Source organism: Pan paniscus, chromosome 8, assembly GCF_029289425.2.
Source record: "Pan paniscus chromosome 8, NHGRI_mPanPan1-v2.0_pri, whole genome shotgun sequence".
Classification (NCBI taxonomy): Eukaryota; Metazoa; Chordata; class Mammalia; order Primates; family Hominidae; genus Pan; species Pan paniscus.
Window position 1 is genome coordinate 28,537,298 of NC_073257.2, and position 17,629 is coordinate 28,554,926.

The following is a 17,629-nucleotide window of genomic DNA, read 5'->3' on the forward strand; positions in this document are numbered from 1 at the left end:
TACAACTTCAGTTGTTTGGTTTTGCCTCTCTATATATTGTAAAGTCTTGGCCAATACCCCAAAACTCTCTAACTCTTCTAGGTTCCCCAAGTTATCTGGTTCATAAATTCAGCATAAGGTGCAGATGCGAAAGCACAGGGAAGTCTACATCATGAAGCACTCACTTGTGTAGCTTGATCTTCTCCAACTGGCCTCACCTTCTGTTTCACCAAAAGGCATTTCATGCCATGAAAATGCTTTCCAGTGTTTGCCTGATATTAGCTCTAAAAAGTTACTCTTTCAATCTGCTCAGTTTCACATTGATGTGAAACATACTGATGGGACATATTTAGGCTTTGACCCAAACCTGCTATGTATACCCATGGTACCTGGATATACAAAAATGATACTTCTGGAGGTAGGATTATGCAGTTATAAAATTACATCATATAGGAAAGAATTTAAATGTTCATTCTGCTAAGTTTCAGCACTCAAAAAATTTAGCTTGAAATATACTCTGTATTATCCTATTTCCCATCACGTATTTTAGAAAATGCAGGCATGCCAAAAATTAATCATTTTTTATTATGAACACGGTGTATTATTGTAGTTTCCATTGTTTTGAGGGTTTCTACAATTATTGAATAAATATGCAACTATTATATGTTACAGCTAAAATTTCAAGACACACAAAAAAATCAAAACAGTATCCAAAAGATTTTTAAAGCCCCAAACAGTTATTACAGAGTTAATTTTTCAACAGCAAGTCCCATAAGTCATATACCACCTTAAAAAGTTCTTACAAATTCTGGAATGTGAAAATTATATTAATGCAAAGACAACTCTACAAAAACTATATTGTAAATGTTGGATTTCTTAACTGGAGAGGGCTATATACACTTTATACATTACCTGTTTTATGTCAAAATCTTTTTGGGGTTAACAGACTAAATAAAGTAAGGCATTTCCTTTAGATACTTATTAAATCATAATTCAAGTAGATTTCAAAAAATCCTAAAAGCCAAAGTTATTGCTTTATTGTTGTAAGGAAATTAAAGCCAATAGTTTGAAAAATTCTCCAAACTAAAAAAGACTTCCAGATTACTTCAATAGTCATTTGCTTCTCGGTAACTTAGACATGTATCATTGCTCAGAACAATAAAATAATAGAATTATTAAGTCATAGCACTTTGAAGCTGAAAGATTATCTATTTGAGAATGAGTGTTTTTACTTTAAAAAGTATTAATGAACTCAGAGAATCATGCAGTTAGCCGTTTAAAAATAATTATGAAAGACAGCTTTCCTTTCGGTGTAAAAAGGATCAATGAAACCACAGCAGATTAACTTAGCATCCTTATGGGAATAGTCCCATTTTTCTGGTCAGATTTTAAGTAGCCCCTAAGTCAGTCTTAAGCACTATAATATTTTACCACTTTAAGATGTAGCTTTTACTTTTCTTAGTTGTTTTTGAAATATTTGAAAATATTTAACTGCTCTTCTGGAAAACAGGCTTTATTTCCTATAGCTTTAAACACTAAAATACGTTCTTTAATTTTAAGCATTTAGTTGCTTTTAAAATGCCAACAGCCTTATCGTTGAAAGTCTAACATGTTCCTTCAGGAAAGAGCTTTCCTAAACATGAGCTTGAAAACATTCCAGTGCACACCATACTCCAAAGCAGCAGCACAAGCCCACGGCTCATACTCACCACAACTTTTCCTTTGTGAGCTTTCACTGTTGCTCCAAACCACTGATTGGATTTGAACTCGATAGGTTCTTTGGTTCCATTAACTCTGATCTTTCTGTTGTCTGTCAAAGAAGATAGGAAGAGTTAATAATTTGTAAAACGTGGCAGCCAATTAAAACACGTAATAAATTTGTACATTAAAAATACTTGAACTAATACCAATCCTTGTCAAACTCCTCCAAAAAAATTGAAGAGAGGCTGGGTATGGTGGCTCATGCCTGTAATTCCAGCACTTTGGGAAGCTGAAGCGGGAGGATCACTTGAGAACAGGAGTTCAAGATCAGCCTGGGCAACATGGTGAAACCCTGTCTCTACCAAAAAATACCAAAAAAAAAAAAAAAAAAAAAAATGCTGGGCGTGGTGGCTTGTGCCTGTAGTCCCAGCTACTTGGGAGGCTGAGATGAGAAAATCACTTGAACCCAGGAGGTGGAGGTTGCAGTGAACTGAGATTGTGCTGCTACACTCCAGCCTGGGCGACAAAGTAAGACTCTGTCTCAAAAAAATAAAAGAGAAGGAAATAATCCAAGGGCCAGCATTATCCTGATACCAAAGCCAGACAAGGGCATTACAAGAAAAGAAAATTACAGGCTAATATCCTCGATAAACATAAATGCAAAAATCTTCAACAAAATACTAGCAACTCAAATCCAACAGCATGTTAAAAGTATCATTGATCATGTTCAAGTGGGATTTATCCCTGGAATGCAAGGATAGGTCAACATAGCAAATCAATACATGTGCTACCCCACATTAATGAGATGAAGGACAAAAACCATATGATCATCTTAATAGATGCAGAGAAAGCCTTTGACAAAATTCAATTTACTTTCAACATAAAAACTCTTAAAAAGTTAGTTATAGAGGGAATGTACCTACACGCAGTGAAAGCCATACATCACAAGCCCACAGCTAACATTACACTTAGCAGTGAAAAGTTGAAATCTTTTCCTCTAAGATCAGGAACAAATGCTCACTCTCCCCACTTCCATTCAACATAGAACTTTGAAGTCCTAACCAGAGCAGTTGGGCAAGAAAAAGAAAAGACATCCAAATCAGAAAAGAAGGTAAATTGTCCCTGTTTGCAGATGACATAGTCTTATATATAGAATGCCCTAAAGATTTCACCAAGAAACTATTTGAAAATGATAAACAAATCCAGTAAAATGGCAGGACACAAAATCAACATACAAAAACCCCATTTACAATAGCATTTAAAAAGTACTTAGGACAGATGGCATCAGCCAGATGGCAGACTAGAGGGGCCTAACACTTGCTCCCTTACAAAAAAGGACCAAAACAATAACAAACAACTACATTGCAACCAGACTAACTTAAGGAGATCGCTGGAGTACAGCAAGGGAGTGGCAAAAACCCTGTGAGAATAGAAACTCCGGATGGCAGCAGAGAGAGGGGATCTACCCTCTCGCCTCCACCATTTCATCTCCCAAGCCAGGATGAACTCAGAACCAGGAAGGAAAAGATGAGCAGGAGGCCTCCTGAGCCCCATCACTGTCGTGGACACCTGCAGTCTTTGCTTCGGGAGAATTCTGCAGTCCTCACAAGCCCTGAGCCCAGCTGGGGAGCTACCTGCATTTCACACAGCAGCACAACTCCAGAGACGGATCTCACTTTGTACCCTGCTCCTGTGACCGGAGCAGCTACTGCACTGAGCCGTCTGGAAACAGGAGCCACTGCTAGAGTGCATCCCGCTCTGGGGGCCACTAGCCACTGCGTCCCTCCATCCTTGAGGTTCTGCCATCATTGCACTATCCTCACACAGACACACAGCATGCACCAATCCCCAGCCAACCTGCTGCATCTCCCTACGCTCTGGGCCCTTCATCTCCCCATCCCAGTTGCTACTGTGCCCTGCTGCCAGCTACTCAGAGTGTGGGCCCAGCAGAAAAGCTGAATCCAAACCCACAGAGGAGCTGCACCCCTTCGGCGCCAGAACCAACTCATACAATGGAGGGCTGAGCTCCAGCACTTAAGGGAGCTTTGGTCCCAGGGAATTGGTGCTTTGGTGCAGAGGAGCAGCTGTGACTCTGCACTCGAGCCCGTGCTTTGTCCACCCTCTCCGGGAAACATAGCTTTCTCTGAGCTGTACTACCCAACCGTTGGGTCAAATGGCAGCAGCACCCACCTCCCTTAAGTGCTGGAGCTCAGACCTCCATTGCATGAGCTGCTGAGGCTCCCCACCTCCCTGGGGAGTGAAGCCAACATTTGCACCCGGCCTCACAGAGCCTGGTCCACTGCTGTGTCCAGCACTCCAGGGTTCAAAGTCAACACTGTGTGGTATTTTTTCTCATATGCCCTGTTGGCTCCAGAACCTGAATTGCAGCTGTGCCCTACTCTCCAGGGCCTGAGCTTCTGAAATACCTCTTCCTCTGCAGAGCCATGCCAGCTCTGCACCCTCACACCCAGGTTCACTGTCACAGCTCCATCCCTGCCTCCTGGGCCTCGGCTACAGGTGAGTGCTGCAGTCACAGCCCTTGGCTTGGTGGGAGAGCTGCATCTACCCACACCTGAAGAGTGAACCTGTGCCCTCGTCACAGGGGCTACAGTAGTTCAAAAACAGGACCCCAGTTCCACAGCCACTCTGAGCACCTGTGCCTGAAACATAGCACCCCGTGGCTGCCTGCAGTCCACGTTGGACCCAACACAAAGAGGGATCTCCTTGGCTATGTCTTCTCACTGTAGGAAAAATGAAAACAGGAAGATTTCTGAAACTCTTGCTATCAAAAAGCCTAACAACCTACTTTGCCACCACCGTGTCCACATATCCTGCTGTCATCACTGATGTAAATCACAGCTGAAGAAGCTTCAAAGAAACTAGAACCAGAGCCAATGCACCCTACCCAACCAATCCCCTAAAAAGCTTTTGCACAGCCAAGGAAACAACCAACAAAGTGAAGAGGCAACCTATGAATGGGAGAAAATATTTGCAAACTATACATACATAAGGGGCTAACATCTAAAATACATAAGGAACTCAACAGCAAGAAAACAAATCGCCTGATTAAAAATTAGTCAAAGGGCCTGGACAGATATTTTATGAAAGAAGGCATACAAACGGCCAACAGGTATATGTGAAAAAATGCTTAACATCCCTAATCATCAGGGATATGCAAATTAAACCTCTGTAAGACATCACCTGACCCGTGTTAGCAGGGCTATTATCAAAAAGACAAAAGATAACAAGTGTTGTGGAGGATATGAAGAAAGGGACCCATAGCATACTCCTGGTGGGAATATAAATTAGTACAGATGTTATGAAAAACATTAAAGGAAGTTCCTCAAAAAATTAAACATAGAGCTACCATATGATCCAGCAATCCCACTACTGGGCATATATCCAAAGGAAAGGAAATCAGTATATTGAAAATATATCTGCACCCCCATGTTCATGGCAGCACTGTTCATAAGAGCCAAGATATGGGATCATCTTAGGTGTCCTTCGACAGATGAATAAAGAAAATGTGGTGTGCATATGATGGAACACAATTTTGCCTTGAAAGAGGAAATCCTCTCATTTGCCACAACATGGATGAACCTGAGGATATCATGCTAAGGCACAAATAATTTTGTGCCTGAAACAAGCCAGACACAAAACCACCGATATTGCATGATCTCCCTTATATGTGGAATCTAAAAAAGTCAGGCTCATAGAAGCAAACAGTAGAATGGTAGTTACCAGAGGCTGGGGAGGGCAGAAGGGATTGGAGAGATGTTTGTCAAAAGGTACAAAGTTTCAGCTGGGATGAGTAAATTATGGAGATTTATTGTACAGAGGGGTGACCAAGAGAATAGATTTTAAACATTCTTAATATACACACACATATACACAAAAGGCAGCCGTGCTAGGTAATGAATATGTTTATTAGCTTGATTTAATTATTTCCCAATGTATAAATAGATCAAAACATTACATCGTACACGATAAATATATACAATTTTTTTTTTGAGACAGGGTCTCACTCTGTTACCCAGGCTAGAATGCAGTGGCACGATCACAGTTCACTGCAGCCTCGACTTCTCTGGGCTCAAGTGATCCTCCCATCTCAGCCTCTCAAGTAGCTGGAAATACGGGTGCGTGCCACCATGCAGGGCTTTTTTTTCTTGGTAGAGGCAAGGTTTTGCTATGTTGCCCAGGCTGGCCTTGAACTCCTGAACTCAAGCGATCTTCCCACCTTGGCCTCCCAAAGTGCTGGGATTACAGGTATGAGCCACTGTACCCAGCCTTATACAATTTTTGTCAATTAAAAAAAAAACTTGAGCACCAATTTTCATATAGAGGGGGATTTCTCTTTGTTTAAGTCTAAGAGCATGACTCCCATTAGATAAATATGACATGAAAATATGTATTCAACCATGACATTTCACGACTTAAAAGAAGCATTTTCTTAAGATTTGCATTTCAGAGGTAACTGTCTTGCAAACTTAGTGTAGACTCTGGTATCCTTGAATCTACACTTCAGTTATTGATTTCATATTGAAGACCATATATTTATAACTGCTCTAAATATTTCCAAATCTTTCCCAATAGTGAAACACATGGGATTCTGCCTACTCTGAATAACAGAGGCTTCCCAGCATGTGTTAGCAGGAACCAGCATGAGGGACTCCAAAGTCTTGGTTTTTAACTCAGTAACACATGTCTACACAGCCACAGTAGATAACACCTCAACACAATTGTACGTACACTTTGCAGATGTCAGCATGAGTGGGGCCATCTGGGTAGAAACTCAACCCAATTATAACACACTTTAGTTCTTAATAAAAAGCATGCATCTTGGCCAGGTGCAGTGGCTCATGCCAGTAATCCCAGCACTTCGGGAGACCAAGGCAGGTGGATCACTTGAGGCCAGGAGTTTGAGACCAGCCTGACCAACATGGTGAAACCGTGTCTCTACTAAAAATACAAACATTAGCTGGGCGCAGTGATGCACATCTGTAGTCTCATCTACTCAGGAGGTTGAGACATGAGAATTAGTTGAACCTGGAAGTGGAGGTTGCAGTGAGCTGAGATTGTGCCACTGCACTCCAGCCTGGGCAACAAAGTAAGACTCTTTCTCAAAATAAAATAAAATAAAATAAAATAAAATAAAGCAAAGCATGCATGTTTTCTTTCACTCTTGATTGCACATTCAACTATTTCACACATGGTTCTAATTGCACAGTTTTAACTAGAGCTTTATCAGTAATAGCTAATGAGTTTCAAAAGACATTTGTACTAAGGGCATCTTATTTGTGTGTTTCCTGTGGTTTGCATTTTATGTTTTCTTCCTTGACTTTATAAAAATACATTACAAAATAAACTTTTTATTCCTGTTAAGTGAGGCCAAAGTAAACATGTAATTAAACTTTCAATTGAGTTTACTTATGATTACAGACTGTTTAAAGAATAAATTATACATACTCAATCTTAACCTAAAATTTACATTTTGACATGTTAGTAGAAAATCATGAATTTCCCTCTTAAAAATCTTATGCTTTTGATGTTTCCAGATGTTTTTAAAAAACAAGTTCTGGAAATCCTCACCCAAAGTGCACATGACTAACAAAGAATTACAGCATCTTACAGTTTGTAGCTTAAACTGGAAAATATAGACATTTCTATTTATGTCTAGGCAGCTTGGAAGATGATAGAATTTGAAGCTGAAGATTTCTTGCCATCTCTGACTATGTTACCTTGGGCAATTCATTTAATCTTTTGCAGTTTCGATTTCTTCTATAAAATGAGGCTGAGAATATCTTCCCCTTCTCCTCCTGCACAGGTGGTCATAAAGTCACTAAGGTTCCATGAGATAAGTGAGTGTGAAAGTTCTTTGTAAATTGGGAAGTCATAAACAGAAATCCTGTAGCAATACAGCTGAAGGTCCATAGGTTTTTTTTCTTTTTAAATCTCTTAATGACAGATAGCTTAAGATAGTTGAAGACAGCGTAAGTCTGTGTTTTGGTATCACAGCTTGGTATCACCAGCTTAAGGTATCCCCCCTTAAGCTGGGATGTTGATGTTGTACTACAGAGATCTTGCAGAGTTACAACTACATGAAGGTCAATGGCTTTAATATATACATATTTTTAAAAATCTATCTATATTATATCTATAATATACCTATATATTATATATCATATATCTATATTATATAGATAATATATATCATATATATGATAATATATATGATATATATATGATATATCTTATATTTATATTTATAATACATCTATTATATATAAAATATATCTATAATATATAAAAATGTATCTAACATATTATAGATTTATAATATATAAAATGTATCTAATATATTATAGAGTTATAATATATAAAATATATAAATATAAAAAATAGATATATAATATAGTAAATATAATATTTTATTAATATATTTATAGACTATATTTTAATATATATTATAATTATATCTATATATGTCAACATATATATATATATGTCGACATATATATCTCTCTCTTACGAACCTAGAAATTCAACCTAAGTCCAAGAATTCAAAAGAACCTCCCAGACACAAAAGTATAATTTGTTGTTAGTAGTGACTTGTGGCACTCAGGAATGAAATTATGACACCTCACAATATTGTCAGTCTGGCTTAGATTACACACAGGGAGAAAGTGCTAGAGTAGTCTTAAAATTACTAACCATGAAAAGGAGACCACTGCCTCAAAAATTCAAACAGAGTTAAAGGAGATCGCGAAAGGACTTCAGAAGAGCAGACTTCAGTGAGGAAGGAAATGAATTCTAGTGAAAAAAATAAGCCAGCTCTGAACGGGACCTTCCTTTGCTAGTTAAAGTTATGTAATTCCGCCTGTGTGATTCCCAAGATATCCTTTCTGCCATTATAGGATGAACTGTATAATAACTTGATTGCAAGTGTCAACTGGGCAATTTGGCAGTAATATTTTTCTTCTGGACCAAGGGTACAAATGAACGGGCTTCATTAATTTCATATCCAATCCAGGGATTATAACAGAGCAGAATTCCACTGTCCCAGGTCTCTATGTACTGAGACGAGTTTTTAATCTGTTTGTGTCCTCCTCTCATTGGCCTTTGAAGTCAACAAATCACCTTTCTAAAATTCTGTTTTATTATTTCAATAAATTATCTGACTTTGAACCTAACATTGTAATTGAATAAAATTTCAAATAAGTAAGATATATATGGGTTGACTCTGAAGGTGCGCTTTCCCTAATTTCTTATTTCTCTTTTCTAAGCAAGGTTCTTTCATGCCAAATAAGCTGACACACTGCTTAGTACTATGTCAACCTAGTGCTCAATGAAACTTTGATGCATGGAGGATGTTTTTGATTTAATTTGATCTGACCTTTAGTGAAAACTACTTCCAAGTAATGTCTGTTAATACTCAGCACTGTGTTAGCCTTTCCAGTCTCTTCTCTTTATGGCAAGGACTGAAAGTATGGAAAATACATTTCCTAGACTTTCTAATGAGCAAGATTCTGAATGAGTGAGAGGCTCGGGAGAGATTTGAGAACAGGGAAAGAAAGAGAAGCCATTGTTTTCTGGTGACAGCCTCAGGAAGCATGTGGACATCAGCGGTGACAGATGTGATGTTCTTCCAGCAGCTCCCAAATATCCTCCTGACAATCACCTCTTTAGTCCTTTGGACAGCAGAGATCAAGTCCTGTGATCCCTGAACTTCCAGATTCCTTGATCTGCAGGTAGCAACTTTCCAGACTTTCACACCCTATCCTTGCCAACGTCCATGAAAGCCTGCCAGACTCTGCGTGAAATTCCTTCCTAGTTGTAATACTCAATGTGCTTTCTGTTTTCCTAACCAAACCTGCTGACTGACGTGGGACAATGCATTTAGGGTAGGGCCGCCTGTCCTCTGAAGCAGAAGGAAGGCATCGGGTTACCCCGGGAGGACTGTCAACCCCACAGAACGCAAAAGGACCAGTGGTTCCGGGAGAGGATGGAGCCCGTTAGTTACCTAAGCGAGCCTCTCAGCAAATCACAAACTACGGAGAAAGCAAAGGCAAAAGCTCAGAAAAGCTTTTATAGTGACTGCATACAATGTCAAGTTTTCTAAGTGGCAGGAGGTGATTAACAAAACTAATAAACGAAAACCAAAGTGAAAATTTTTCAAGAATAGGAGGAATATATGTAACATGTAAGAGTCCCCAAATCAATGAGAAAAAGACTAAAATTCAATAGAAAAAAATTTCTAAGGATCCGAACAGGCATTACAGGTAAAAATAAATTAGCCTGAAAATTCAGAGAGACAACCTGAGCCTCAAATTAAAGCAGTAATAACTTACCACTTGTCACTTACCAATCTGGCTCCAAATTAATAACATTTGCTCTACTTCAAGACAATAATTTCATGCTGAAGTTTGGAACAGCCATTTGGCACCACATATCCTAATTTTATATGTATATTTCCTTCTGATCAAAAAATTGTTTCAGTATTTTGTTCAGTAGAAATAATAACACAGTGGCTCATGCCTGTAATCCCAGCACTTTGGGAGACCAAGGCAGGAGGATCGCTTGAGGCAGGAGTTCAAGGCTACAGTAAGCTACGATGGTGCCACTGCACTCCAGCCTGGACAACATGGCAAAACCCTAACTCTTACAAAAAAAAAAAGTTAGCCAGGCATAGTAGCCCATGCCTGAGGCGAGAGGATCAGTTGAGCCTGAGAGGTAGAGTCTGAAGTAAGCCAGGATCGTGCCACTGTACTCTAGTCTAAGTGACAGAGTAAGAGTATTCTGTCTCTAAAGTCTCAGAGTAAGTACTCTCTTGTCTCTAAAACACACACACACACACACACACACACACACACACACACACACGAAATAGTATGAAAATATTGCTACACTGTGACACCAAAAACTGGAGCAACTTAAATGTTTATAAATAAGGGACTCAAAAAGAAACATCTGCTATCTATAAGATAGACTAAGATTCAACTGTTATACACATATGATAGATTTGTATGCACTGATACAGAAAAATGTTTACACAATACATGTATTTTTAGCTTTTCTGAGGTTTTTTAAAAGTACAGAGAAATATAAGGACTTTAATACATGAAACATAGGCATTCTCACCAGGAAGAATCAATAATTGTGAAGAATGGACAATGTTTGTAAATTGCGATTCACAAACATTACGGCACGTTTTGACACCTGTCCCCCATTCCATTCCTCTTCCCTCCTCCCCCTCCAGAGGTTGCCACCATCATGAATTAAATGTATGTGTTTCTGGCCATTTAAAAAATAATGTCATGAATAATACAGGGCTGTGGTCTACAATGCTTTTCCTGTAAAGGACTAGATAAATGTCTTAGGCTTTGCAAACTGTATAATCTTTGTCACAGCTACTCAATTCTGCCCTGTAACAAAAGCAGCCCGTAGACAGTATGTTAAATAATGGGCTTGGGCTTGGCTATGAAATAGAATTTCATATAGGAACATGGAAATCAAATTTTATATAACTTTTATGTGTCATGAAATATTATTCTTTAAAAACATATATCCAGCCATTTAAAAATATAAAAACTACTCTCAGCATATAGGCTGTGCACACACAGATGGTGGGCCAGTTTTAGCTGTAGTTTGCTGACAGTTGATAGAGTAGTCTTTGGTGCAGTCTTGTGAAGTAAAGAAAAATGGTATTATATTTTCTTTTTAAATTTATTTTTTATTTCAATAGGTTTTAGGGGAACAGGTGGTGTTTGGTTACATGAGTAAGTTCTTCAGTGGCGATTTCTGAGATTTTGGTGCACCCATCACCCAAGCAGCGTACACTGTACCCAATGTGTAGTCTTTTATCCCTCGCCCCTTTCCCACCCTTTCTCCCAAGTCCCCAAAGTCCATTGTGTCATTCTTATGCCTTTGCATCCTCATAGCTTAGCTCCCACTTATCAGTGAGAACATACAATGTTTGGTTTTCCATTTCTGAGTTACTTCACTCAGAATAATGGTCTCCAATTCCATCCAGGTTGCTGAGAATGCCATTATTTCATTCATTTTTATGGCTGAGTAGTATTCCACGGTGTATAAATATACCATACTTTCTTGATCCACTCGTTGATTGATGGGCATTTGGGCTGGTTCCATATTTTTGCAATTGCAAGTTGTGCTGCTATAAACACACATATGCTAGTATCTTTTTCATGTAATGACTTCTTTTCATCTGGGTAGATACCTAGTACTGGGATTGCTGGATCAAATGGTAGATCTTCTTTTATTTCTTTCAGGAATCTCCACACGGTTTTCCATAGTGGTTGTACTAGTTTACATTCCCACCAACAGTGTAAAAGTGTGCCCTTTTCACAACATCCACACCGACATCTATTTTTTTTAATTTTTAAATTATAGCCATTCTTGCAGGAGTGAGGTGGTATCACATCGTGGTTTTGATTTGCATTTCCCTGATCATCAGCGATGTTGAACATTTTTACCTATGCTTCTTGGCCATTTGTATATCTTCTTTTGAGAATTGTCTGTTCATGTCCTTAGCCCACTTTTTGATGGGATTGTTTTCTTCTTGCTGATTTGTTTGAGTTCTTTGTAGATTCTGGATATTATTAGTCCTTTGTCAGATGTATAGAGTGTGAAGATGTTCTCCCGCTCTGTGGGTTTTCTGTTAACTCTGGCGATTATTTATTTTGCTGTGCAGAGGCTTTTCAGTTTAATTAAGTCCCAGATATCTATCTTTGTTTTGGTTGCATTTGCTTTTGGGTTCTTGATTATAAAGTCTTTGCCTAAGAAAACATGGCATTTGGCTAGGCACAGTGGCTCATGCCTGTAATCCCAGCATATTGGGAGTCCAGGAGGCAGATCACCTGAGGTCAGGAGTTCGAGACAAGCATGGCCAACACGGTGAAACCTCACCTCTACTAAAAATACAAAAAGTAGTTGGGTGTGGTGGCACATGCCTGTAGTCTCAGCTACTCAGGAGGCTGAGGCAGGAGAATTGCTTGAACCTGGGAAGCAGAGGTTGCAGTGAGCTAAGATTAAACCACTGTACTCTAGCCTGGGAGACAGAGTGAGACTGCATCTCAAAAACAAACAAACAAAAAAACAAAAACATGGCATCATATTTTCTGTACTTAGCAGTTTGTACTTGTGTTTTACCCTCAGTTTTATGTTTGTGAGAAATATCCATGAATAGATAGATGACTAGCTAGCTAGATACATAGATATATAGAAACATAGATGAGTGAATGTACAGAAAAACAGATGATAGATACATACATACATAGATCAGTCTAGCTCATTCTTTTTAACTCCTGTATAGCATTGCATCCGATTGAGTAATAGTCTACATTTTATTTATCCATTCCATTTACATATGAACATTTGTGGGTTTTTTTCCAGTTTTCCCACTTCTACTCTGAGCTCTGAACATTCATATATCCACCTGCATGTGCCTATGTACAAGGGTTTCTCTCTGGCACCCAAACTAGGAATGACATTGCTGGGTCATAGAGAATGATCATATTCTTTTGATTAGACATGCCAACTGATCTCCAAAGTAGCTACAATTTTATGCCCACTAGCAGTGGAGGAGTGAGGGATTCTCAACTTTTGTTATTACAGGAGGACTTTTAAATATTTTCCAGTCTAGATGACCATGGAATGGTACCTCATTTTGTTTTCATTTGCATTTTCCTGACTTTTAGTAAGGCTGATCATCCTTTCCTGTTTGTGGACCGTTCACTTTTTTCTTTCTGTGAAGTGCCAGTTTATATTCTTTGCCCATTCTCTTGTTTAGTTATTAGTTTCATTGATTCATAATTCATATATTTTTGCCTACTGATTCTCTTTCCCACATAAATGTGGCAAGTATCATCTTCCAATATTTTTCTAGTCTTTCAACTCTGTTAATTGGGATTATTGTCCATCTGGAATTTATTCTTGTTTATACAGTGGCAGAGATACTTTTCTTATTTCAATATGAAAAGCCACTTGCCCCCACAGCACTTACTGAGCAATCCATTTCTTCCCGGTGATTTATAGTTCCACCTCTGCAATAATAAAACCTGACTTGGCCCAAGGGACCAACATTGTCTGGCCCCTGATTGCTTCTCCAATCTCAGCATCTCCTGCCTCACCATGCTCCTCAACCTGCAGACACACCAACTTCCTGTCCTGTGAACACACCCAGCATTTTCAGTCTTGCCATTGCATTTCCTCTTCCTGGAATGCTCTTCCCACAGTGCTTCACTTGGCTGCCTTCTTCTCATTACTCAGATGAGAGTATTGTATGCTATTGCAGTAAACATGCAAATAAGATGTCGCATGCAGTAAACATGCAGCCAAACCAAAGATAGATAGCTGGGACTTAATTAAACTGAAAAGCTTCTGCACAGCAGAAGAAATAATCAGCAGAATTAACAGAAAACCCACAGAGCGGGAGAAAATCTTCACAATCTATACATCCAACAAAGGACTAATATCCAGAATCTACAAAGAACTCGAACAAATCAGCAACAAAAAAACAAACAATCCCATCAAAAAGTGGGCTGAGGACATGAATAGTTCCAGTACCACATCCTCAGAGACACAAACCCTAAGCCACCAGTTCTGTCTACTCATTGTCATTCACTCTCCCATTACCCCTTTACATTGTCTTCCTAGTGCTTACCACTATCTGAGATGATCGCATTGGCATGTTTACTGCAATAGTATACAATACTATATAGGAGTTAAAAATCTATGTTTTTATATAGGTATTATCTACCCTTTGAGAATATACATAGATTCCACAGAGATGTTGTCTGCTTCACCTCTGCATTTTCCAGTGCCTAAAACATAGTAGATCATCAGTGTTTGATGAATGAATAACCAAGTTCCCATCTATTCATTCAAAAGTTTGTCAAGGGTACATTGTTCAGTATGATCCCACTTTTCTTTAAAAGTCAAATATTCTATGCATGGATGTGTATGTGTGATTGTGATTGTGCTTGTGTGTGTATGTATTGACACTAACCTATGAGTGATGGTTATCTTGAAAGCAGGGAATATACAGGTGTCATTGGCTTTTATATTTTCATGGAGTATATTTCTGAATCGTTTGAGCCTTTACTGTGAGTATTAGTACATCTGTGATCTGAAAAGGGGAAAACCTACAGATAAACTGAAAAGATCTGTAAGTCAACCCAGGAAGTTTAGATGGGTGGTATCAATACAATTGATTTGACTCATCCTCCATTACTGGCCTTTGAAGCTATCTCTCTGAAATTGGCAGCTTTTGGTTCTTTTTTTTTTTTCTTCATGGGAATATGCATTTCAGAGCAGGAGTGAGGGGATGTGGAATATGGTGGACACATGGGCTGTAAGCAGATTTTTCTAATCTTTTAGCCTAGTGAAATGAGAGGAATTACACGAAGTGAGGAGAGATCGCCCTGGGACAGAAGAGAAGTGTTGTAACTCACCCAGGTGTGACCAAACATTTTGGCAGACAGGATAATTTTTGAAAACTATTTATAAAGCCCCTGACCCAGTACAGAAAACAGTAGGTTTCCCTACAACCTTCAGTCATCACTTTAAGTTTGTCTCCTTGGAGATTTTCTTAAAGCTGTTGCAGGAGCTATCCAGACCTTTTTAATCATGAAAAGGGTAAAAGAAATCCTTAACCATTTGTTTATTATCTGTATCATAGTCAAATTTATGCTATAAAAGTTTCTAATTGGAACGATGCATCTGAGAACAGGGAATACTCGTATGTATAATTCAAAATAAAACAGCCTTGGCCAGAGAACTCCTTGTCTACAAGAAACAAATCCAAGAAAAGGACCTGGATTGATTTTTATATCACAGAAGATTAAACTTCCAAATGTATGGCTCCCAATACTCCAAAACCACTCTGAAAAACCTTTAAAGAATATCACAGTTTTCCTTACGATGTTCGAGAGATGTGTTATTTTGATTAAATGAGTATTTTATGATCTATATCACGTATGCATACTATATACAAATATGTGCATGCTTACACGCACATTAAATAATTTTCTTATCTTTACCTGATAGATCAAATATAAATACCCTGCCCTCCACACCTGAAGATTTTTTTTTTTTTTTTGAGATGGAGTTTCATTCTTATCGCCCAGGCTAGAGTGCAACGGCACTATCTTGGCTCACTGCAACCTCCGCCTCCCGGATTCAAGCGATTCTCCTGCCTCAGCCTCCCGAGTACCTGGGATTACAGGTGGCCCCCACTGTGCCCAGCTAATTTTTGTATTTTTGATAGAGATGGGGTTTCACCATGTTGGTCAGGCTAGTCTCGAACTCCTGACCTCAGGTGATTCACCCACCTCGGCCTCCCAAAGTGCTGGGATTATAGGCGTGAGCTACCGCGCGTGGCCCCCGTGAAGATATTGACCCCACAGCCTGAGCTCTAGGTATTGATTGGGCTTCCTTTCCATTTGGGTTAACTTTCTTTCTGTTCCCTGTTGAGTCTCATTCCATGGCCTTCTTTCAGACATTTCTTTGGCGAAATTCCTTTTTTCCTTGTTTGCCAACTTGTTCAAATCACTCCTTAAAAGCCCATTTTAAAAGGTAGGGCTCAAAACTATCTTTTCAAATTGAAATTCTTTGAGATTATTGTTTCAAAATTTTCAAATAGTACAAAGTAACAAAACTTGTATAGAGAACTGTATAAGGTAGCAAGTGAAAGGCCATTAGAATACAACTCCCTGGACTTAGTCACTGTTCAGTTTGGTAAACTCATTCAGAATTTAAGAAGCTTGTAGACTATTCCTCTAGTTCATAGTGAAATAAACTATTCTTTCCTGGAAACCATGAAACTTCCCTTTTAAATTATTTGTTCATATCGCTATTTAAATATTCAGTTTCATATATAATCGAATACTATAATAACAAAGCTAAGTGAGTTAAATGCATGCTTTTAGAGTTTTAATAATCATTTTCATAAATATGGGCTTGTAATAGCAACAGTACAGATTATATTAGTCTGCCTATTGTATAGTTTTCCTGAGCTGGATGAGAATATAAATTTTCTGCTGTAATTATTTTCATGTCTAGACTGTCTTCCTTAAGAACAGAGATCACATTTCTAACTTCCTGTCTTGAATAACCGATAGTGCCTAGCCAGTGTTCTTCAGACAGTTGCTTGGTAGTAAATATGAATGGCTTTTCCACATCACATACTATCATTCAGAATGTTTTTCACATATAAATTGACTAAGTAGTATGTATGATTTGGTCAGGAAATACCTATGGATTATACGATGCAAATAATATTTTGGATATAATGCAAGGGAAATTGGGAGTTGAGAAATGAAAGAATTATCTCTTCCAAGGGAAATGATAAGTTATCTGTGCCAGATCAGATTAAAAACAAAAACAAAACCCCCAAGTATGATGCAACAGTGTGACACACAGAGCTGGTTACAGTGGATTGTATTGACTGAGACAACGTTGACCTCATCTTCTGCAACTGACTTCACTACATCCAATAGAGGCTGGAACAGTTTTTTCTCTCATCTGTCCATCCCAGAGACAGACATGCACACACGCACACATAGGCATGCTCAAACACACAGACACACCATTCTTCAGCTCCAACCTTTTATGTTGTACTCTCTGAAAATCCTCCCCAAAACACAAAAGCCCCCCATTGATTCAAGCACATGAGTCCTTATTTTGAACACCTGAAGCCTTCTTCACTTTCTGCTGTTACAGCACTTAAGACCAGATTAGAACTGCCAGGCACTACTATCCCATCAAAGTTGAATATTGTGAGATCAGAGGATGTCTGTCTTGCTCACTATTTTTACCTAATATAATGGTAACCCCATTAACCAAGCCAGAACCTTGGAATGCATCCTTGACGATCACCAATCTTTCACTCCCATATTTCAATGAGTCATCAATTCTTGTTGATGCTTCC

The 17,629-nt window shown here is 38.7% G+C and overlaps 1 protein-coding gene across 2 annotated transcripts in view; it reads right to left on the bottom strand.

The window, feature by feature from the left end:
• The window catches only part of ITGA8 (integrin subunit alpha 8), a 209,391-nt gene that overhangs the window by 173,517 nt on the left and 18,245 nt on the right, over positions 1 to 17,629 (bottom strand). For both annotated transcript variants that reach the window (XM_003831184.5, XM_063607282.1), the window contains exon 3: positions 1,689 to 1,789. In XM_003831184.5, the coding sequence (XP_003831232.3) occupies positions 1,689 to 1,789 (101 nt within the window). The remainder of the gene's footprint in view (positions 1 to 1,688; positions 1,790 to 17,629) is intronic.